The following is a 24,075-nucleotide window of genomic DNA, read 5'->3' on the forward strand; positions in this document are numbered from 1 at the left end:
AATTGGAAGATGGATAAAACAAAATGTAAACCAGAGAGAGAGAGACAAGAGGCAACATCATCAAAGTCAGGAGGTGCAGAGATGTGACTTGGGGTAGAAACAGTAAACACTATGGAAGGGAGGGAGCCCTGGTCGCAGGGAGAGGCAGGACAGAGGGGGGCGCACACAAGGAAAACATTTCCTCAAAGCCATTGACTGGGAAAATGAGAGGGGCTGACCATCATGAGTTTTTATAACCAGTGGAGTTCATAGACTGGAGTTTTAGAGGTCTATGCCATGGCTGGTATTGAGCCCTAAGGGTGCTGTGGTGCTCCTGTGGAGAAGGCAGGCAGGGACCCCAGAAGCAGATGGAGCAATGTGAGGATCCCCTGGGAAATACTGGGAGAGATGGCTCCCTTTTCCTGGAGCACATCTGGGATAGGTAGCATTGCCTCTCTGGGGACAAAAGAGCCAGCATGTAGCATGACATTCCCCTGCCCTTCTGCTCCTATGGAGGAGGAGGACAGAGACCTTGGGAGCAGATGGTGCAATCTGAGGTTCTCCAGGGAAGCACTAGGAGAGATGGTTCCCCCTTCGTGGAGTGCATGTGGGAGAGGTAGCATTGCCTGTCCAGGGACAGAAGAGTCCGCAGGTGCCATTATGCTCCCCTACCCCTCAGCATAGGCACAGACAGTGGCTGAGGGTGGCTAACCTGGACACCGGCTCTTTGCTGCACTTTACTCCAAACTCCACACCCTTGCAATTTTGTTGAACTGTCCTTCTGGGACAAGCCTGCATCAGTCCCAACACAGCAAAACCCTCCCCAGAGAACCAGCACACGTCTTTTCCATTGCAGGTCCCTAAAATTTGGAGTTTTAAAACTCAGCAGGCATGGCTGGGATAAAACACATGTACACCGCCCTGTCAAGCAGGAAGTCAGCCCAGACACAGACATATCAAAGGATGCGACTTGAGGGAAGCTTGGGACACACAAAGGGAGATTGTTCGCCATGTGGGAGGACTACCTGAACAGCAGTGGGCACGAATTTCGCTCTCAGGGATAAGGGAGAGGGCTGGAACCATTTCTCACTCCTGCACTTCAGCATAAACTAACCTCAGTAAGCAGCACAGTGCCAACAGTGGCAGCACCTAAACTGTTCACACCAAGCCCCACTCCACTGTACTCTACAGGTGCTACTTTTCATGGGCAAGTATGCCTGAGAAACAGAGCAGTGACCCTTGCCCCCCAGAAGACCAGCACAAACACCTTGTATGCACCATGTCAAGGGACTACAGAATTCTGCAGAACTGCAGCTCTAGTGGAAAAAGCATCAGGTCTCTTTTAACAAGCAGAACAGAACATACCTAGTTAAAGCTTACCACACTCTGCCAATTCCAAGTACTCCCCACTGTATACAAGGAGAAACTCTGCAGAGGACTGACCTGAGGGGAAGAGGAGCCAAAACACTGCAGCAGAGTACACACAGCATACACTAGAGACACTTCCCTGAAGTACCATGCCCTGGTACTTCTATAACCTCTTCATAAAGCCATTATTCTCTGGATCAGGAAACATAACAGGCTTTCCTAACACAGAGAAGAAGAAAGAGACCTAACACACAGAAGATGGAGGAATTCATCCCAAAAGACACAACAAGAAAAGGTCATGGCCACGAATCTAATCAAAACAGATATAAGTAATATGCCTGATCCAGGATTTAAAATAACATAAGGACACTAGCTGGGCTTGACAAAAACATAGAAGACATCAGAGAGTCCCTTATCTCAGAGATAAAAGCCTAAAAACTAGTCAGGCTGAAATGAAAAATGCAATAACCAAGATTCAAAACCAACAAGATGTAATGACCACAAGGATGGAAGAAGCAGAGGAATGCATAAGTGATATAAAAGATAAAATTATGGAAAATAATGAAGCTGCAAAGAATAAAAGAAAAATGCTAGATAATAAATGTAGACCTAGGGAACTCAGTGACTCCATAAATCAGAATAACATTCAAATCATAAAAGTCCCACAGGAAGAGAGGGAAAAGGGGGCAGAAGGTTTATTTGAGGAAATTACAGCTGAAAACTTCCCTAATCTGGGGAAGGAAACAGACATACAAATCCCGGAGGCACTGAAAACTCCCATCAAAATCAACAAAAGCAGCCCAACACCAAGACGTAGCATAAATTTGCAAAAGCAGAGATAAAGAAAGAATCCTAAAGTCAGCAAGACAAAAGAAGTCTCTAACTTATATGTAAAGAAAAATAAGGTTAGCAACAGATCTCTCCACAGAAACTTGGCAAGCCAGAAGGGAATGACATGATATATTCAATGTGGTGAATGGGAAAAATATGCAGCTAAGAAAACTCTATCCAGCAAGGCACACATTCAGAATAGAAAGAGAGATAGAGAGTTTCCCAGATAAACAAAAACTAAAGGAGTTCATGACCACTGAATTAACCCTGCAAGAAATATTAAACTGCCTGGGTGGCTCAGGCAGTTAAGTTTCCGACTTTGGCTCAGGTCATGATCTCACCATTCTTGAGTTCAAGCCTCACATCAGGCTCTGTGCTGACAGCTCAGAGCCTGGAGCCTGCTTCAGATTCTGTACCTCCCTCTCTCTGCCCCTCCCCTGCTCATACATGTGAGCTGTGTCTCTCCCTCTCTCCCTCCCTACCCCACCCCCTCTCTCAAAAATGAACATTTAAAAAATTTTTTTTAAATAAAGGGAACTCTTTGGGTAGGAAAGACAGACCAAAAGCAATAAATATTAGAAATGAACACATAAAATCTCCAGAAACAAAGGAAAAACAATAAAATGGCACAAAATTCCTATCTATCAATAATCACTCTTAATACAAATGGGCTAATGCTCCAATCAAAAGAAACAAGGTGTCAGAATGGATTAAAAAACAAAACCCATCTTTATGCTGCTTACAAGAGACTCATTATAGAACTGAAGACACCTGCAGATTGAAAGTGAGGGACTGGAGAACCATTTACCATGTTAATGGACATTAAAAGAAAGCTGGCATAGCCATACTTACACCAAAGTAGATTTTATTTATTTAAAATTTAAAAAAATTTTTTTTAATATTTATTTTTGAGAGACAGAGAGAGAAGAAGTGTGAACAGGGGAGGGGCAGAAAGGGAGACACAAAATGTGAAGCAGACTCCAGGCTCTGAACTATCAGCAGAGAGCCCAACATGGAGCTTGAACCCACAAACTGTGAGATCATGACCTGAGCTGAAGTCAGATGCTTAATCAATTGATTCATGCAAGCATCCCAGACAAACTAGATTTTAAACCAAAGACTATAACAAGGGATGAAGAAAGGCACAATATTATAATAAAGGGGTCTACCCAACAAGATCTAACAATTGTAAACGTTTATACCCCCAACCTCTAGCACCTAAATATATTAAACAATAAATAACAAACATAAAGGAACTCATTGATAATAATAAAATAAGAGTAGGGAACTTTAACACCTCACTTACATCAATGGACAGATCATCTAAGCAGAAGATCAACAAGGAAACAATGGCTTTCAATGACACACTGGGCCAGATGGACTTAACAGACATATTCAGAAAATTTCACCTTAAGGTAACAGATTACACATTCTTTTCAAGTGCACAAGGGGCATTCTCCAGAACAGATCACACACCAGGTCACAAATCAGGCCTCAACAAGTACAAAAAGTTGAGACCATGCAATGAATGTTTTCTAACTACAACACAATGAAACTTGAAATCAACCACAAGAAGATGTGTGAAGACCACAAATACACTGAGGTTAAAGAATGTCCTACTGAAAAATGAATGGGTTAACCAGGAAATCAAAGAATTAAAAAAAAAAAAATACATGGAAACATATGATAATGAAAACACAATGGTCCAAAACCTTTGGGATACAGCAAAACCAGTACTAAGAGGGAAGTATACAGCAATACAGACCTATCTAAAGAAACCAGCAAGATCTCAAATATGCAACCTAACCTTACTCCTAAAGGAGCTAGAAAAATAAATGAAGCCTAAAGCCAGCAGAAGAAAGAAAATAATAAAGATGAGAGGAGAAATAAATGATGTAGAAACAAAACAAAACAAACAGTGCAACAGATCAAAGAAACCAGGAGCTGATTCTTTAAAGAATGAATACAATTGATGAACCTCTAGTGAGACTTATCGAAAAGAAAAGAGAAAGGATCCCAATAAATACAATCACAAATGAGAAAGGAGAGATCACAACCAACACCAAAGAAATACAATTATAAGGAAATACTATGAAAAACTATATGCCAACACTCAGGGCAATTTTGAAGAAATGGTTAAATTCCTAGAAACATATAACCTCCCAAAACTGAAACAGGGAAAAAATAGAAAACTTGAACAGACTGATAACTAGCAGATAAACTGAATCAGTAATCAAAAATCTCCCAACAAAAAAAGGCCAGGGCCAGATGGCTTCTGAAGGGAATTCTACCAAACATTTAAAAAACAGTTAATACCTATTCTCAAACTGTTCCAACAAAAGAAATGGAAGGAAAACTTTCCATCTCATTCTATGAGGCCAACATTACCTTTATTCCAAAACCAGACAAAGACCCCACTAAAAAGGAGAATTACAGGCCAATATCCCTGATGAACATGGATGCAAAAATTCTAAAAAAAATATTAGCATAGTCAGCACATTAAAAAATCATTCACCACGATCAAGCGGGATTCTTCCTGGGTTGCAAAGGTAATTCAATATTTACAAATCAATCAATGTGATAAACCACATTAATGAAAAAAAAGGGTAAGAACCATATGATCCTCTCAACAGATACAGAAAAAGAATTTGTCAAAGTACAGCATCCTTTTCTTGATAAAAACCCTCAACAATGTTAAGGATGAAGGGAACATACGTCAACATCATAAAAGCCTTATACAAAAAATCCACAGCTAATATAATCCTCAATAGGGAAAAATGGAGAATTTTTTTCCTCTACGGTCAAGTACAAGACAGAAATGTACATTCTCACCACTGTTAGTTAATAAAGTACTAGAAGTCCTAGTCTCAATAGTCAGACAACACAAAGAAATCAAAGGCATCCAAACTGGCAAGGAAAAAGTCAAACTTTCATTATTTGCAGATGACTTGATACTCTGTTTAGAAAACTCGAAAGACTGCCCCCAGAAATTACTACAACTGATATACGAATTTAGTAGTCGCAGGATACAAAATCAACATACAGAAATCTCTTGCATTTCTATACACCAATAATGAAGCAGCATTAAGAGAAATCATAGAACTGTTCCCATTTACAATTTCACCAAAAACCAGAAGATACCTAGGAATAAACCTTATCAAAGAGGTAAAGATGTGTAATCTGAAAGCCATACAAAACTTATGGAAGAAACTAAAATGACCAAAAAAATGGTAAAACATTCCATGCTAATAGACTGGAACAACAAATACTCTTAAAATATCTATGCTACCCAAAGCAATCTACACATTTAATGCAATGCCTACCAAAATACCAACATTTTCACAGAGCTAGAACAAACAATCCTAAAATTATCCAGAGCCACAAAAGACCCTAAGTGGCCAAAGCAATCTTGAGAAAGAAAGGCAAAGGTGGAAGCACCACAATTCCAAACTTCAAGTTATATGACAAAGCTGTAGTGATCAAGAGTACTGGTACAAAAACAGACACATAGATCAAAAGAATGGAATAGAAAATCCAGAAATGGGCCCAAAACTGGATATCAACTAATCTTCAACAAAGCAGGAAAAGAATATCCAATGGAAAAAAATCTCTTCAACAAATGGTGTTGGGAAAAGTAGACAACAACATGCAAAAGAATGAAACTGGACAACTTCCTTAAACTATACACAAAAATTATTTCAAAAGGGATGAAAGATCTAAATATGAGACAGAAGGACATCAAAATCCTAGAGAAGAACACAAGCAGCAACCTCTCTGACATCAGCCATATCAACTTCTTAATAGATACGTCTCCTGAGAAAGGGAAACAAAAGCAAAAATAAACTACTGAGACTTCATCATGATAAAAAGCTTCTTCACAGTATAAAGGAAACAATCAACAAAGGCAACCTGTGGAACAGGAGAAGGTATTTGCCAATGACATATCCAATAAAGGGTTAGTATCCAAAATCTATAAAGAACTTAACAAACTCAACACCCAAGAAACAAATAACCCAGTGAAGAAATGGGCAAAAGACATGAACAGACACTTTTCCAAAGAGGACATCTAGATAGGTAACAGACACATGAAAAAAAGCTCAGCATCCCTCATCATCAGGGAAATACAAATCAAAACCACAATGAGAGACCACCTCACACCTGTAAGAATGACTAAAATACAGGAATGCTGATTCAAAGGGGCACATGCACTCCAATGTTTACAGCAGCACCATCGACAACAGCCAAATTATGGAAAGAGCCTAAATGTCCATCAGCTGATGAAAGTATAAAGATAATGTGGATATGTATGTATGCACACACACACACACACAGGAATATTACTCAGTGGTCAAAAGGATTAGGGGCACCTGGGTGGCTTCATTGGTTAAGCATCCGACTTCAGCTCAGGTCACGATCTCACGGTTCATGGGTTCAAACCCCCACATCAGATTCTGTGCTGACTGATCACAGACTGGAGCCTGCTTCAGATTCTGTCTCTGTCTCTGTCTCTCTCTCAAAAATGAATAAATGTTAAAAAAAAATTTTTTAGACAATAAAATCTTGCCATTTGCAATAGCTAGAGTGTATTATGGTAAGCAAAATAAGTCAGTCAGAGAAAGACAATATCACCTGATTTCACTCACATGTGGAATTTAAGAGACAAAATAGATAAACATAGGGGAAGCAAAAATAAGATAAAAACAGAGAGGGACACAAACCATAAGAGACCCTTAAATACAGAGAACAAACTGAGGGTTGCTGGTGGGGTGCTGGGTGGGGTGATAGGCTAAATGGGTGATGGGCATTAAGGATGGCACTTTCACCTTTTTAAAAAAAATTTTTTTAAATGTTTTATTTACTTCTGAGAGGAGAGAGAGAGAGAGTGTGTGAGGCAGCGTGAGCAGGGGAGGGTCAGAGAGAGAGAGAAACACAGAATCCAAAGCAGACTCCAGGCTCTGAGCTAGCTGTCAGCACAGAGCCTGATGCAGGGCTCGAACCCACAAGCCATGAGATCATGACCTGAGCCAAAGTCAGATGCTTAGCCGACTGAGCCATCCAGGTGCCCCCAATGGCACTTCCACTTTTTTTTAAATAGTTTATTGTCAAATTAGTTTCCACATAACACCCAGTGCTCATCCCCACAAGTGTCCTCCTCCATGCCCGTCCCTCCCTCCCCCCTCACATCCATCAGTCCTCAGTTTTTGTCAGCATTCAAGAGTCTCTCATGGTTTGCCTCTCTCCTTTTCCCCCCACCATTTCCTCCCTTCTTCTCCCCCTTGTTCCTCAGTTAAGTTCCTCCTAATCCTCCTATACGATGGCACTTCCACTTTAATGAGCACTGGATGCTGGGATGTGCACTGGTGTTATATGTAAATGATGAATCACTAAATTCTATTCCTGAAATCATTATTACACTATATGTTAACTAACCTGGATTTAAATAAAATTAAAAGAAAAAAAAAAGAAATGTCAGAAGACATGAGTAGACATTTTTCCAAAGAAGACATACAGATGGCTAAGAGACACATGAAAATGTTCTCAACATCACTCATCATCAGGGAAATACTAATCAAAATGAGGTATCAGCTATACGTGTCCAAATGACTAAAATGAACAACAAAGGAAACAAAAGATGTTGGTGAGGATGTAGAAAAAGACGGACCCTCTTACACTGCTGGTAGAAATGCAAACTAGTACAGCCACTCTGAAAAACAATATGGAAGTTCCTCAAAAAGTTAAAAATAGGACCTACCCTATAATCCAGCAACTGCACTACTAGGTGTTTACCCAAAGGATACGAAAATACTGATCTGAAGAGGCACATGCACCCCAATATTTATATCAGCATTATCAACAAAAGCCAAATTATGGAAAGAACCCAAATTTCCACCAACTGATGAATGGATAAAGAAAATGTGGGAGATATAGATATATACAGATATATATTGGTATAGATACACACACATACACACACACACATACACAAAGGAAATATTACTCAGCCATCAATAAGAATGAAATCTTGCCACCTGCAAAGATGTGGATAGAGCTAGAGTGTATAATGCTAAGCGAATTAAGTCAGAGAAAGACAAATACCATATGATTTTACTTATTTGTAGAATTTAAGAAATGAAACAGATAAACATATAGGGGGAAAAAAGAGGCAAACCATAAAACAGGCTCTAAATCATAGAGAACTCTAGAGGGGAGGTGAGCTAGATGGGTGGTGGGTAGTCAGGAGAACACCTGTGATGAGTGTTGTATGTTATTGATGAATCATTAAACTCTACTCTTGAAACTATTATTACAACATGTTAATTCAGTGGAATTTAAATAAAAACTTGGGGGAAAAAAATCTAACAAAGCATACGGGATCTATATGCTGAAAACAATAAGACACTGATGAAAGAAATCAAAGACCTAAATAACTGGAGAGACTGTGTTCATCAAATGAAAGAGTCAACACAGCAGAGATATCAGCTCTCCCTAAACTGTCTAGAGATTTAAGGCAATTACAATCAAAATTCCAGTGGAACTTTTTGTAGATATAGATAAACCAATTCTAAAATATAAATGGAAAGCAAAGGAGCTAGAAAAGCCAAAACAACTTTGAAAAGGAGGAATAAAGTTGGAGAATCACACTAATTTAAAGACTTATAATAATTAGACATACACCCACACAAAACTGGCCAAATGATTTTTGACAAAGGTGCAACAGTCAGTCAATAGAGAAAGGAAGTTCTTTTCAACAGATAATATCGGAACAACTGAACAATCATTTGCAAAAAAAGTGACACACGTAACATGATAATATAAGCTGTTAACATTAAGGGAAACTGGGTGAAGGTATATCAGACCAGTCTGTACTATCTTTGCAGCTTTCTGTAAATCGAAAATAAATCAAAATTGTTTTCAAGTGTTTGGTTTTTTTTTTGTTATTGTTTTTATTACCAGAAACCTCTGTGCCCTGGGGCAAAGAGTTCTTAAACACAGCACCAAAACATGGCCCATAAAGCAAAATATTGATAAACTGATAGGACAATAAATCTATTAGAAAGGCTAAAATAGAAAACACTGACACTGAGTGTTGATGAAGATGTACAGCAACTAGAACTCGCATATAGTGCTGGCAGGAATGCAGAATTTTTCAGTCACTCTGTAAATCAGTAAATCACTCTGTAAATCAGGCCATTTCTTTTTTTTTCCTTTTTTTAAATTAAGTTTTTATTTTAACTACAGTATAGTTAACAATGTTATACTAGTTTCAGATGTACAGTACAATGATATAACAATTTCATACGTCACCCAGTGCTCATGACAAAAGCACTCCTGAATCCCCATCACCTATTTCACCCATCCTCCCACCCACTCCCCCTCTCTATAATCAAGAGTCTGTTTCTAGGTTTGTCTTTTTTTTTCCTTTGTTCTTTTGTTTTGTTTCTTAAATTCCATGAGTGAAATCATATGGTATTTGTCTTTCTGACTTATTTCACATGGCATTATACCCTCTCTATGTTGTTGCAAATGCCAAGATTTCATTCTTTTTTATGGTTGAATACCAGTGTGTGTTTGTGTATACCATACACACCATATATTCTTTATCCATTCATCTATCAGTGGACACTTGGGCTGCTTTCATATCTTAGCTATTGTAAACAATGCTGCTATAAACACAGAGGTACATGTATCCCTTTGAATTAGTGTTTCTGTTTTTGGGGGGGTAAATACCCAATAGTGTGATTAATGGATTGTAGCAAACTTCTGTTTTTAACGTTTTGAGGAATCTCCATACTGTTCTCCACAGTGGCTGCACCAGTTTGCATTCCCAGCAAAACTGCAAAAGGATTCCATATTTCTCCATATCCTCTCCAAAACTTACTGTCTCTTGTGTTTTTGACTTTAGACATTCTGACAGGCATGAGATGGTATATTAATGTAGTTTTGATTTGCATCTCTTTGATGATGAGCATCTTTTCATGTGTCTGTTGGTCACCTGGATGTCTTTGTGGAGAAATGACTGTTCATGTCTGCACATTTTTTAATTAGGTTATTTATTTTTTGGGTGTTGAGTTGTATCGGCTCTTTATATATTTTTGATACTAACCATTTATCAGACATGTCATTTGCAAATATCTTCTCCCATTCTGAGTGTTTCTTTTTAGTTTTGTTGGCTGTTTCCTTCACAGTGCAGAAGTTTTTTATTTTGATGCAGTCCCAATAGTATATTTTGGTCATTTCTCATAAAGTTAAAAATATACACCTACCATATGACTAGCAATCTCACCTGAGGCATTTATCCCAGTAAACTAAAAATGTACTTTTACACAGAAATCTGTTCACAAATATTTATAACAGCTCTATTCATAAATGCCAAAACCTGAGGACTGATGGGTGTGGGGGGGAGGGGAAGGGGAGTGATGGGCACGGAGGAGGGCACTTGTGGGGATGAGCACTGGGTGTTATATGGAAACCAACTTGACAAACTATTAAAAGAAAAAAAAATAATAAATGCTGAAACCTAGGGGTGTCTGGGTGACTCAGTCAATTACACATCTCACTCTTGATTTCATCTCACAGGTTGTGATCTCACAGTTCATGAGATCAAGCCTTGTGCTAGGCTCTGTGCCAACAGCACGAAGCCTGCTTGGGATTCTCTCTCCCTTTCTCTCTGCCCCTCTCCTGCTCACATGTGTGCAAGCTCTCGCTCTCTCTCTCTCTCAAAAATGAACTTTAAAAGTAATAAACATAGAGGTGCCTGGGTGGCTCAGTTGGTTAAGTTTCCAACTTAGGCTCAGGTCATGATCTTGCAGTTTGTGAATTTGAGTCCCACCGTCGGGCTCTGTGCTGACAGCTCAGAGCCTGAAGCCTGCTTCAGATTCTGTGTCTCCCCCACTCTCTGCCCCTCACATGCTCATGCTCTGTCTCCCCCTCTCAGTAATAAGTAAACGTTAAAAATTTTTAATTATAATGTAAATGTCCAAGCCTAAAAACAATACTAATGTCCTTCAAGCACTGAATGAGTAAACAAACTAGCATATATCTTGACAAGAGAATACTGCTCAGCAATAAAAAGTAACAAACCTGATAAAGAATTACTTCAAAGGATCTCAAAACTTTATGCGGAATAAATGAAACTAGTCTCAAATAGTTACCATATGATTCCATCTCTATGACATTCTTGAGAGGATAAAACTATCAAAACTAAAAATATATCAATTATTGCCCAGAAATTATAATGGACAAGAAGAGTTTTTTTCCAGAAGTTACAAAACTGTTGTGGCAGTTCTGTAGAGAACTATTGTGGCAGTAGTTTTAAGACACCTATACATAGCAACATGTATGTGACTGGGTTGATTAAGTGTCTGACTCAGTTTGGACTCAGGTCATGATCTCAGTTCATGAGATCAAATCCCACATCGGGCTCTGTGTTGACAGTGCCCTGTCTCTGTCTGTCTCTCTCTCTCTCTGCCCTTCCCCTGCTTGTGCTTGTGCTGTCTCTATCTCTCTCAAAATAAATAAATAAATATTTAAAACAAACAAAACCTTATACATATGTGTTGAAATTCAATGAACTATTCATCAAAAAAAAGTCAATTTTACTGTATACTAATTTTAAAAATAAAAATTGTTTAAAGTAAATGTAAAGGTTAAAAAAACTACTAACAAGAGATTTTCATTAACATATAGAAAGAAATACAACACTAATATGTACTTCATTAATACACAGAAAGGTTTCACTCACTCATTCAACAAATATTTTTAAACTATGGACTATGTGTCAAACACAGTTTTAAGAAATTAACAGTTGAACAGAATGAATATATCTTGTCTATGGAATGGACATAAATTGGGGGGACCAGTTGTTGGACTGTATGGGTTATATACTGTTCCCTCAAAATACATGTCTATCTAGAAGCAAAAAAAAAAAAGGCTAAGCAAAGATTATACAAAAGCATTCAGATTGTGATAAACATTATGTACCACTATCTTACTTACTCCTCACAATTACTCTTAAGGGTGTATATTATTTATTACTCTGTATTTACCAACATAGAAACCAACTCAGAAAAACTGCCCCAAATTGAAAAGAAGTATTCGAGCTAGAAATGAAACTTAAGTATGTCTAATTCAGTGTCTGCCCAAACAGTAGGTGTTCAATTAACACTGAGTGAGTACATGCAAAGTCATGCTGTATAATATGCTGCCTATCAATGTATTTTGTCATTTTAAATATATATATTTATACTTTAAAAGATCAGAAGAGAATCTGGATGGATTAAATTAAATGGTAATTTATTAAATTCCACTTATACTTGTTTAAATTCAGTTTTTAAAAGATCACACTAAAATGACAGGCATATTTATGAAACAATATCCAGTTTATTTGCATCTGCAACTAGATTTCTTTTTTTTAAGCAGGCTACATAGTCTTCTTGCTATAGTAATTACACTGAAATGAGGAAAAAAAGAAGGAAAGATACTATCATTTTCCTCTCTCTTAGAAACTCTTTTATAAAAAATCAAGAGGCCAACTCACACCAACAGACCAACATAAAACCAGTAATATGAATGTATTTTAACTAGGTGTCCTTTCTTGAACATACACTCATACTTGAGACATTTTGGTAGTGGTATGCTTCAACACCACCCCTACCAAAATGAGATACAGACCTTTTAAGTGTGATGTATCTCTTATATTAATCTATCACATTTACAATTTAGATATAATGAGTTATGATGTTATTGTGTAACTGAGATCAACATTTTATTTCAATTCAATTTCCAACACTACACATTAAGTTTTCTACAATATGCAAATGTTTTATGCTAGTCATCAGAATTATAGTTAGGCTCTACCCTAGATGATAAAACAAACCATGCAGAAGAGTTAACAGTAGGCCTGTGACTACTATCCTTAGAAGGTCTGCTTGCAAGGCTGACCTTTGGCAGGCACCTAGGAATCTGGATTTGGAGAAGGTTCTCAAAAAACCCTCCAATAAGAGTTACTGTGGTTAAAATGTACAAACAATGTGGTTTATGCTGAACACCTGCTTTTCTTCTGGGAATCTGAAATTTTCTTATGTACCAGTCAGCAGGTGCCAGCCCCCAAATACAAACGCTGAGAGCTGAGCTGCTAACAAGCTTCCTTGGTAGATATTTCATACGTGTTGTCACAACTTGTTCCTAAGGGAATTATTAAGTATGTCCTGTGTGACTCCATCAGGAAAGGACTCAAACACTTGACTTCCTCCAAACTTTGCCTCAGGCACCTTTTCATTCTATTGATTTTGTTAGTGTAATAAATCATAGTAAGTGTAACCACAGGCTGAGTTCTGTTCATCCTCCTGACATATCACTGAACCTTCAGGAGGTCTTGGGTCTCCCCAACACACATACTAAAAGTTACCTGAGTAAAATGTATACCTACCATCTTACCAGGCAATGTGCTCTCGGAGGAAAATCATTATTCATACACAACAGATCCTGCATAGACTGTGGAATAACATCTACAAAAACATTTAATAATGAAAAAATTAGTATGTTCATTCTAAGGCAAAATTTTGTAACATGATTTAAAAAAATCATATTGCATAACACATCTTGCTAGTCCATGTTGTTATGAAATTGCTTAAAGATTTATATCTAGGGCTAGCTCTAAGATTTGGGGTGAAAAAGATGTCTCTTTCATGGGGGCCTGCGTGGCTCAGTTGGTTAAGCATCCGACTTCAGATCAGGTCATGATCTCATGGTTCATGAGTTCAAGCCCTGCATCAGACTCTACTGATAGCTCAGAGCCTGGAGCCTGCTTCAGTTTCTGTGTCTCCCTCTCTCTTTCTCTCTCTGCCCTTCCCTTACTTATGCTCTGTCTCTCCTCTCAAAATGAATAAACGTTAAAAAAAAATAAAAAATAATAAAGATGTCTCTCTCGATGTCTTTTTTCCTAAAACACCAGCCTCTAAGTATCGTTCCTATGTTTATATTTTCCTCTCTTCTATGTCATGACTCATACAGTTCCTCAGCCTTACTAGAAAGCCATGTTTTATCTCTTCTTCTCAGTCTGCCCTTGTCTACACTTTTCTTCAAAACTACTTAAGAGTCCTGTCAACTCCTTATCACTTCCTATGGCCAGTCTTTGTGGGCCCTGGGCCATCTTAAGTGCTCTTATAAAACCACTAACCAGCTTCCCACTTATAACCCATGTATCTTTAAGCACTTGTATTGCAATTTATATTAAGATACTGTCATAAATGATCCTTATTTATTTATGAATGCATAATAAACTCAAAGCATAAAAAATATTTGTTTATGATAACACTTCTTTTGTTGTACAGACATAATTCCTTAGCAAATTTATATTTTGTTAATTCTTAAAAAAGGATATAGAAGAACACTAATGACCTGATGCTTTAAAGCCAACAAACAACTCCAATGAAATTAAGTATCAGTGCTCAAATCTTATGGCCTCTAATAATATAGTTTTAAATGTGTATCTCCAAATTAAATGAGTTGATGGTTCACTTATAACTTCTACCACTGGGTACAGCTTCAATCACAATCAAATTCAAAATGCATGATACATACATACATATCACAATAATGACTTAAACTAACTAAAATCTGTTCATCCTCTCTCAGACCACAGTTCATCTCAGAAATACTGATTCTGGGGCTCCTGGTGTCCCAGTTGGTGGAGCGTCTGACTTGATTTCAGCTCAGGTCATGACCTCACAGTTTGTGAGACCAATCCCCATGTTGGGTTCTGCACTGACAGCATGGAGCCTGCTTGGGATTTTCTCTCTCCCTTTCTCTCTACCCCTCCCCATTTCATGCTCTCTGTCCCTCTCTCCCAAAACAAAAAAAAACCTTAAGAAAAAAAAAAAAAACTGATTCTAAGCCTCCTTATTATAACAGCTTCTCCTTGATGTTCCTCAAGATTTCTCTACCTTTAACAGTTTCCTTCATTAATGAGCAAAATGTTAGACCTGGAACTCACTGGGCTATTATCAGACCAGTTGCATATATATCCCTCTTACCCTTACTCCTCAAGTACACACACACTCTATTCTGATTTAATTATTTTATTTTGCTTTATAAATTGTCTTACTTATGTGTATATGTGGTCAATGTGATCTGTCCTAGTTATGAATGCAGATGCTATCTACTTCTTTTGTTTCTAAGAATGCCAATAAACAAAAGGTATATAATTTTATTCCTATACAAGAAAAGGCACAAATATTTCAGGTCTGCACTTACAAATAATATGTGTATTGACCAGAAAAACTTTTTTTCCTTAATTTATTTTTTCAATTGAAGTATAACTGACATATAACATTTTATCTTAGTTTCATGTATATGACATAACAACTTGATAACTGAATACACTGCAAAATGATCACCATAAGTCTAGTCAACATCTGTCAACAGTTAACAAAAAACATTTTCTTGTCATACAAATTTACTCTCTGAGCAACTTTCAAAAGCACAATACAATACTATTAACTATAGCTGCCATGCTATACATTAATTACATTCCCAGGACTTACTTATGAGGGTCAACCTTTTGACCCTCTTCATCCATGTTGCCCACCCCCCAACTTCCATCTCTGGGAACCACCAATCTGTTCTCTTTAACTATGAGCTTGGTAAGTTTTGTTTTTGTTTTTTAGATTCTACATATAAGAGAGATCATATAATATCAGTCTTTCTCTGACTTATTTCATTTAGCATGATGCCTTCAAATGCTCTGAGAAACTTTAACACCTTCTGCATACTTATTTTTTGAGTGAGTGAAGAAGGGTATTTGACTGAAAATTGCAAAATTAATACTTCTTTAACACATTGCTGACTCACTATTATACACTACTCTATCTCAGGATAGAGATTTTGGATGATTTGACCTATGAACTAAAAGCACCATTTACAGAAATTTGAGCAATGTGAACTATTGCCAACCATCATAAGCACTATTTACTGAGTACCTAGCATGGACCAAGTCCTGAGATAGGTCTCATATACACTATTTCATTAAACCTTCCAATTAATCCGCTGGGTGGTATAACTTCACTTTTCAAGTGAGATAATTCAGATTTGGAAAGGTTAAGTAACTAGTAAGAAGAAAAACCAGAATTTTAATCCACTTCATCTGACAAATTTTGGGGTATATCCAAAACAGTATCCTGATAAATGAGTAACTTTTATTTTTAAATCCTTCAAGTCATAGTTTAGTTGTTTAATTCTCTATTACACTTTCTCTTATCTCTCTCAATTAGACCTGATCACATCTCCTCTAAACTTCAGTAGAAATTTAAAGTACTTTATCTGTGCTCTGGGACTGAACTTATCATTTTCTACTTCCTACTATGGTTACTTATTTATAGACCACATCTGGGGTGCCTGGGTGGCTCAGTCGGTTGAGCGTCCGACTTCAGCTCAGGTCATGATCTCATGGTTCATGGGTTCAAGCTCCGTGTCAGACTCTGTGCTGACAGCTAGCTCAGAGCCTGGAGCTTGCTTTGGATTATGTGTCTCCCTCTCTTCTGACCCTCCCTTGCTCACAGTGTCTCTCTCTCTCTCAGAAATAAATTTAAAATAGCATAAAAAATATATATATATATAGACCACATCTCCCTTACTGAAATGTAAATTTCTTATAACTGTGGGTTCAAGTGAGCTTAGCAAAGTACCTACAACATGTTAGGTACTCAATAAATATTTGCTAATCTAATTCATTTTGAAGTGAATGATGCTATAATTGTTCCTCTAAAAAGATCATACTCTGAAAATAAAACAAAAAATATCATACTCTGTTTCAGATGTGGTAAAACAACTCTGCATATGTAAAACATCTCCAGAGGGCACTACTTTCTAAAAAAAAAAAAATTTAAGTTTATATATTTATTTGGAATGAGAGAGAAGGGGAGGGGCAGAGAGAGAGGAAGAAAGAAACACAGTAGGCTCTGCACTTCCAGTGATGCATGCAGGGCTTGAATCCATGAACTGTGAGATCATGACCTGAGCCAAAATCCAGTCATATGCTGAACCGAATGAGGCACCCAGGTGTCCCTAGAGGACAGCACTTAATCAAGAGAACTAAATTCATAATTCAAAATTACAATCACTCTTACAGTCATTCGTTTAAAAACAATTAGTAACACAGGGTACCTGGTTGGCTCAGTTGGTTAAATGCCTGACTCCTGTTTTCAGGTCAGGTCACAATCTCATGGTTCATGGGATGTAGCCCCAATTGGGCTCTGCACTAACAGCATAGAACTTGCTTGGGATTCTCTCTCTCCCTCTCTCTCTGCCCCTCCCCTGCAAGCTCATGGTCTCTCTCTGTTAAAATAAACAAACATTAATAAAACAAAACAAAATAAAAATAATTAGTAACAATTTACCTTCCAATACTTCATCCTTTCCTTCTTTATCAGTGGAGTCTTGTACAAGATAATGATGGGTGACTGAGAACTTGAAATCAGCAAAGGAAATTTCATCTGATTTCTCTTCCCATGTGCCAGAAGTAAATACACCCTGTATTTAACAATAAAAAAACACCCATTTTTAAAAAGAAAATCCCTTGGAATATCAACCACCAAGTGACAAACAAAATTAAAATTTTCAAATAATTTTTGTGATATAAACATGTAAGATCATAAATATACAATAAATCCCATGCCTCTAACATACAAAAAAAATCCTACCATTAGAAGAATGTGAATTACTTCTAGCTTAAAATGATTAAATTTTATAAATTTTAAAATTTAGAAAAAATACAAGGCAATAAAATATACTTTTCTTCTAAAAATCTCAAATCCAATATCATTATATAGTGTGCCACATTACTGGACATCAGAAATAGCTTAATAAAAAAGCAGTTTGTAGGCTAAATTTAAGTGATACAACATATAATATATAACATATGCATTTATTTGCTTAACATAGTTTTGCAAGCATCTTTATCAAGCTTTGGCATTCAAATATTTTCATTTCAATCACAACTCCTTGACTGGAAAACATTTTAATTAAAAGTCCCAAGGAGTTCCCTCACTTATACAACATAATCATACAACAGGATTTTTTCCATGGGCCCCAAAGCTCCCATAGATATTCTTTCCACTGGAGAGGTAGGTATACAGTCATTACAGCATAGCACCACTATGAGGCAGAAAATGTCAACCCAGCAACTTGCCAAACACAGGCAGTCGCAAACTATATATAAAATATGTAAGGAATGATTTTGTTCATTATTGAGTTTTCACAAACATACCTTATGTATAATGTTCAAATGTTCTATATTTGTTGCTGGCAAAATATTCATAATTCTGAACTGAGTTAAATCATATTTCAAATGTCCCAAGGCACATTTAAATAAACAGCAATCTTTTTATATTAAGAGAAAAACCACTTGTATGATGCATATAAAAAACTGTGATTTTTATGTTAAGTTTTTTCTAAAGTGTGGTTAACCTGTATTAAATTAAGACATATATGGCCCATGCCAAAATTCTCAAACTGTAGTAAGCATTATAATGTATACATAAGAACATGGTGTACTGTGAGGAATGCCCACTATAAAGCAGTTAAGGCTAAAAGTACAGACAAGGAAGAAGCCCAGAAAATGAGAGGTAAGCCTACTATTTGCTAAGCTTAAATATTCTGTTTAAATGATATAAAGAAATATTATCTGACCCTATTCTGGATTCTGGGTACCACTGGCAACCTTACTAACAGCTATCTCAAGGAGGATTTGGTTGTATTCAATAAAGAGGAGGTATCTAGGTTCTGCCTACCAAATAAATGTTCTAAGATGATTAATTCAACTGAAAAACAACATTCTAATCTGCCTCCTTCATTTCTTTTTAAAAAAATTTTTAATGTTTTATTTATTTCTGAGAGAGAGGGAGAGAGAGGGAGAGAGAGAGAGAGGAAGAGAGAGAGGGAGGGAGAGAGAGAGGGAGGGAGAGGGAGAGGGAGAGGGAGAGAGAGAGAACATGAGCAGGGAAGGGTCATAGAGAGAGGAAGATACAGAATCTGAAGCAGGCTTCAGGCTCTGAGCTAGCTGTCAGCACAGAGCCTGACATGGTCCTTGAACCCACAAACAGTGATATCATGACCTAAGCCTATGTCCAACGCTTAACCACCTGAGCTTAACGCCCCTATGATACAGTTCTTTAACAACAAACTTCAGTATGGTGTATATTTATGATTACACTCAGAAATGACAACTCTAGTCCAAAATTAATCTAGTGATTCATTAAAAATAACCTCCGAAGTCCCCAATCAGACAATAAAAAGAAATAAGTTTATAGACAGCTGTGTGTATTCACAATGCCGTGATATGTACCTAGAATAATCAAAGCAACCTACAAACTACTAAAACTAACTGATGAGTTTATAAAGTTATGGAATTCAAAATCAATAAAACAAAAACCGTCTCTATTTTTTTAGGTAGGCTCCATACTTGGCATGGAGCCCAACACAGACCCTGAAACTCATTACTCTGAGATCAAGACCTGAGCTGAGATCAAGGGTTGGCCACTTAACCAACTGAGCCACTCAGGCACCCCAAAAACGATCTGTATTTTTTTTTAAGTGTATTTATTTATTTTGAGAGAGAGAGCAGGGAAGAGGCAGAGAGGGAGTGGGGGAGAGAATTCCAAGCAGGCTCTGGGCTGTCAGTGCAGAGCCTGACGTGGGGCTCGATCCCATTAACTATGAGATCCACAACCTGAGGCCAAATCAAAAGCCAGATCCTTAACAGACTAAAACTGTATTTTTATATACATGCAACAAACATTTGGAAGATGAATCTTTTTAAAAATACCACTCTCACAACATCAAAAATAAATCAATTATCTAGGAATAATGAAATATCTTTCACTTAATGAAAAACAGCAAAAACTCTACCTAAGAATGCTTCAAAACATTGATAAGAGAGATTAAAGACCTAACTGGAGCTAAATGTACATGGATTAGAAGACGCCAACAGCAGTAAGACGTCATTGTCCTCAAACAGATCTATATATTCAATATAACCCTAATCAAAATCCCAGGAGTTATTTTGTAGAAATTGACAAGTTGATTCTAAAAGTAATATGAAATCCAAAGGATCTAAAATACCTAAAATAGGGGCGCCTGGGTGGCTTAGTCAATTAAGCGTCCGACTTTCACTTAGGTCATGATCTCGCGGTTCGTGGGTTCGAGCCCTGCGTCGGGCTCTGTGCTGACTGCCAGCTCAGAGCCTGGAGCCTGTTTCAGAGTCTGTATCTCCCTCTCTCTCTGACCCTCCCCTGCTCACGCTGTCTCTCTCTCTCTCCTAGAAATAAATAAAACATTTAAAAAAAATAAAATCTCTTTAAAAAATAGATAAATAAATAAAATAAAATACCTAAAATAATTTTGATAAAAAATATACCACCTGATTTTAAGATTTACTTTGCTATAGTAATTAAGATGGTATAGTACTAGCATGAAGACAAACAGATCAATAAAACCTAATAGTCCAAAAATACATTCACACTTATACTTCATTTTACAACAGAGGAACTACTGCAATTTAGTAGGGAAAGATTGGTCTTTTCAACAAATGGCCCTGGAGTAATAAGATATCCTCATGGAGAAAAGCAGAACTATCTTTACAACATTGAGATAGGCAAAGATTCCTTTGACAAGACACAAAAGGCATTAACAATAAAATTAAAAATTAAGAAAATGAGGAGCATCCAAATATACAAAATAGTTAATAACAAACGTAAAGGAACTAATCATTAATAATACAGTAATGGGGGGGACTTTAAAACTCCAGTGACATTAATGGACAGATCATCTAAACAGAGATCAACAAGGAAACAATCGCATTGAATGACAATGGACCAGATGGATTTAACTGATACATTCAGGACATTCTATCCTAAAACAGCAGAATATACCTTCTTTTTAAGTGCACATGGAATATCCTCCAGAACTGATCAAATATTAGGCCACAAAACAAGTCTCAACAAATTCAAAAAGACTGAAGTCATACCATGCGTCTTTTCTGACAACACTAGGAAACCAGGAGTGAACCAGAAGAAAAAAAACAACTGGAAAGACCACAAATACATGGAGGATAAATAACTTGCTACTAAACAATGGATGAGTCAACCAGGAAATAAAAGAAGAAATAAAAAACTACATGGAAAAGGGGAAAAGGAAAACACAATGGTTCAAAACCTTTGGGACATACCTAAAGATGTTCTAAAAGGGAAGTTTATAGTAACATGTTTACCTCAAGAAGCAAGAAAAATCTCAAATAAAGAATGAAATCTGGCCATCTGCAGCAACGTGGATGAAACTGGAAGCTATCATGCTAAGTGCAATAAGTCAGTCAGAGAAAGACAGACAGCACGTTTTCACTCATACGTGGATCTTGAAAAACTTAACAGAAGACCATGAGGAAAGGGATGGGGAAAAAAGAAAGTTACAGAGAGGAGGTATGTAAACCATAAGAGACTCTTAATTCTGAGAACAAACTGAGTGTTGATGGCGGGGCAGGGGAGAGGGGAAAGTGGGTGATGTGGAGGGCACTCATTCGATGAGCACTGGGTGTTGTATGGAAACCAATTTGACAGTAAATTATATTTAAAAAAAGAAAAATCTCACATAAACAACCTAACCTTACACAAAAAGGAGGTTTTATAAGAAGAATAAACAAAACCTAAAACCAGCAGAGGGAAGGAAATAATAAAGTTTAGAGCAAAAATAAATGAAATAGAAACATAACAAAAAAACCCACATTAGAACAGATCAGTGAAACCAGGAACTCGTTCTGTGAAACAAATCATTCAGACTGATAAACCTCTAGCCAGACTTATCAAGAAAAAAAGAGAAAGGATTCAAATAAATAGGCCCAAATGAGAGAGGAGAAATAAAAACAAACAACATGGAAATACAAACAATTTTAAGCGAATATTTTGAAAAACTATTTGCCAACAAAATGGACAACCCAGAAGAAATGGGTAAATTCCTAGAAACATATAAACTACCAAAACTAATAAAGGAAGTAATAGAAAATCTACAGACCAATAAGCAGCAAAGAAATTGAATCTGTAATAAAAAAACTCCCAACAAACAAGTCCTGCACTAGATGGCTTCACAGGCAAATTCTACCAAACATTTAATGAAGAATTAATGCCTGTTCTTCTCAAACTACTTCAAAACATAGAAAAGGAGGGGCGTCTGGGTAGCTCTGTTGGTTAAGCGTCCAGCTCTGGCTCAGGTCATGATCTCAGAGCTCATGGGTTCGACTCCCGTGTAGGGCTCTGTGCTGACAGCTCAGACCCTGGAGCCTGGTTTGGATTCTGTGTCTCTCTTTCTCTGCCCCTCTCCTGCTCGCCCTGTGTCTGTCTGTCTCTGTCTCTGTCTCTCTCTCTCTCTCTCAAAAATAAGTAAACATTTTAAAAAGTGTTTTTTAAATACAGAAAAGGAAGAAAAACTTCTAAATTCAATTTATCAAGCCAGCATTATCCTGATACCAAACCCAGATAAAGACATCACAAAAAAAAGGCAACTACATGGCAATATCCCTGAAGAACACTGATGCAAAATCCTCATTAAAAAAATACTAGCAAACTGAATCCAACAGTACATTAAAAAAATCATTCAACACAACACAGTGAGATTTATCCCCAGAATGCCAGAGTGGTTCAATATTAGCAAATCAATCAATATGATACATCATATAAATAAGGGAAAGGGTAAGTACCAGGGGCACTTAGGTGGCTCTGTGGGTTAAGCGTGTGACTTTGGCTCAGGTCATGATCTCTCAGTCTGTGAGTTCGAGCCCCACATGACGCTCTGTGCTGACAGTTCAGATCCTGGATGGAGTCTGCTTTGGATTCTGTGTCTCCCTCTCACTCTGCCCCTTCCCTGATTGTGTTCTCTCAATTTCTCTCTCAATAAAGAAACATTTAAAAAAATTGTTTATTCATTTAACAAACAAAAAACTGTTTCTTCTACTGCCAAATTCAACACATTATTGAAAAGGACAAAAATATAGTAAAGCATTAAAAAACAGTGAATTTTTTCCATTTCTTTTTTTGAGGAAGATAGAACTATGGTTCTCAACCTAATTAGACTTTATAATCACTGAAGAGGCCTAAAAAATATACTGATAACTAGGCTCCACAATAGACCAATTAAATCAGAATCTCTGAGGTTGTAGTCTAAACACTAGAATTTTTCAAAAATCCTTCCCGTGATTCTAATGCGAATCCAACATAGAAAAACACTTGGTATAGAGCTTTCATCCACTGGTATAAGAAATCCTTTTGACCATATACAATATTAAAATACAAGCATTAATATATCATCTGAGCTGGGACAACTGGATATCCACATGCAAAAAATGAAACTGGATCCTTTCCTTAAACTAGACATGAAAAGTCAGTCAAAATGGATGACAGATCTAAATACAAGAGTAAAAACTAAAGACACCAACAAGAAAGTGAAAAGAAAACTCACAACAATACATGCTACAACATAAAGAACAGGAAAAAAACTGTGGCAAATTAGATATCTCATATATGATTTGTATCCAAAATGTATAAGCAACACTTACATTGAATAAGACAGATAATCCCACTTCAAAAATGGGGAAAGGATCTGAATAGACATTTCCCTAAAGAAGATATACAAATAGCCAATAAGAACATGAGAAGATGTTTCATATCAACAGCCATTAGGCAAACACAATCAAAATAACAATGATGTATCACTTCACATCCACTAGGATGTTGTATAATCAAAAAGATAACAAGGGTTAGTGAGGATGCAGAGAGATCAGGAAAAATACAAATGTAAAATGATGCAGCACAGTCAGGCAGTTCCTCAAAAGATTAAATATAAAGTTACCATGTAAAC

At 37.0% G+C, this 24,075-nt stretch overlaps 1 protein-coding gene across 3 annotated transcripts in view; it reads right to left on the reverse strand.

The window, feature by feature from the left end:
- Positions 1–24,075, reverse strand: part of RAB3GAP1 (RAB3 GTPase activating protein catalytic subunit 1) — a 115,177-nt gene that overhangs the window by 72,043 nt on the left and 19,059 nt on the right. For all 3 annotated transcript variants that reach the window (XM_039229944.1, XM_039229943.1, XM_039229945.1), the window contains exons 4-5: positions 17,574–17,706; positions 13,607–13,685 (exon numbers count right to left, since the gene is read on the reverse strand). In XM_039229944.1, coding sequence (XP_039085875.1) covers positions 13,607–13,685; positions 17,574–17,706 — 212 coding nt within the window. The remainder of the gene's footprint in view (positions 1–13,606; positions 13,686–17,573; positions 17,707–24,075) is intronic.

This window comes from Hyaena hyaena, unplaced genomic scaffold (assembly GCF_003009895.1).
Source record: "Hyaena hyaena isolate Hyena2069 unplaced genomic scaffold, ASM300989v1 scaffold_41, whole genome shotgun sequence".
Lineage (NCBI taxonomy): Eukaryota > Metazoa > Chordata > Mammalia > Carnivora > Hyaenidae > Hyaena > Hyaena hyaena.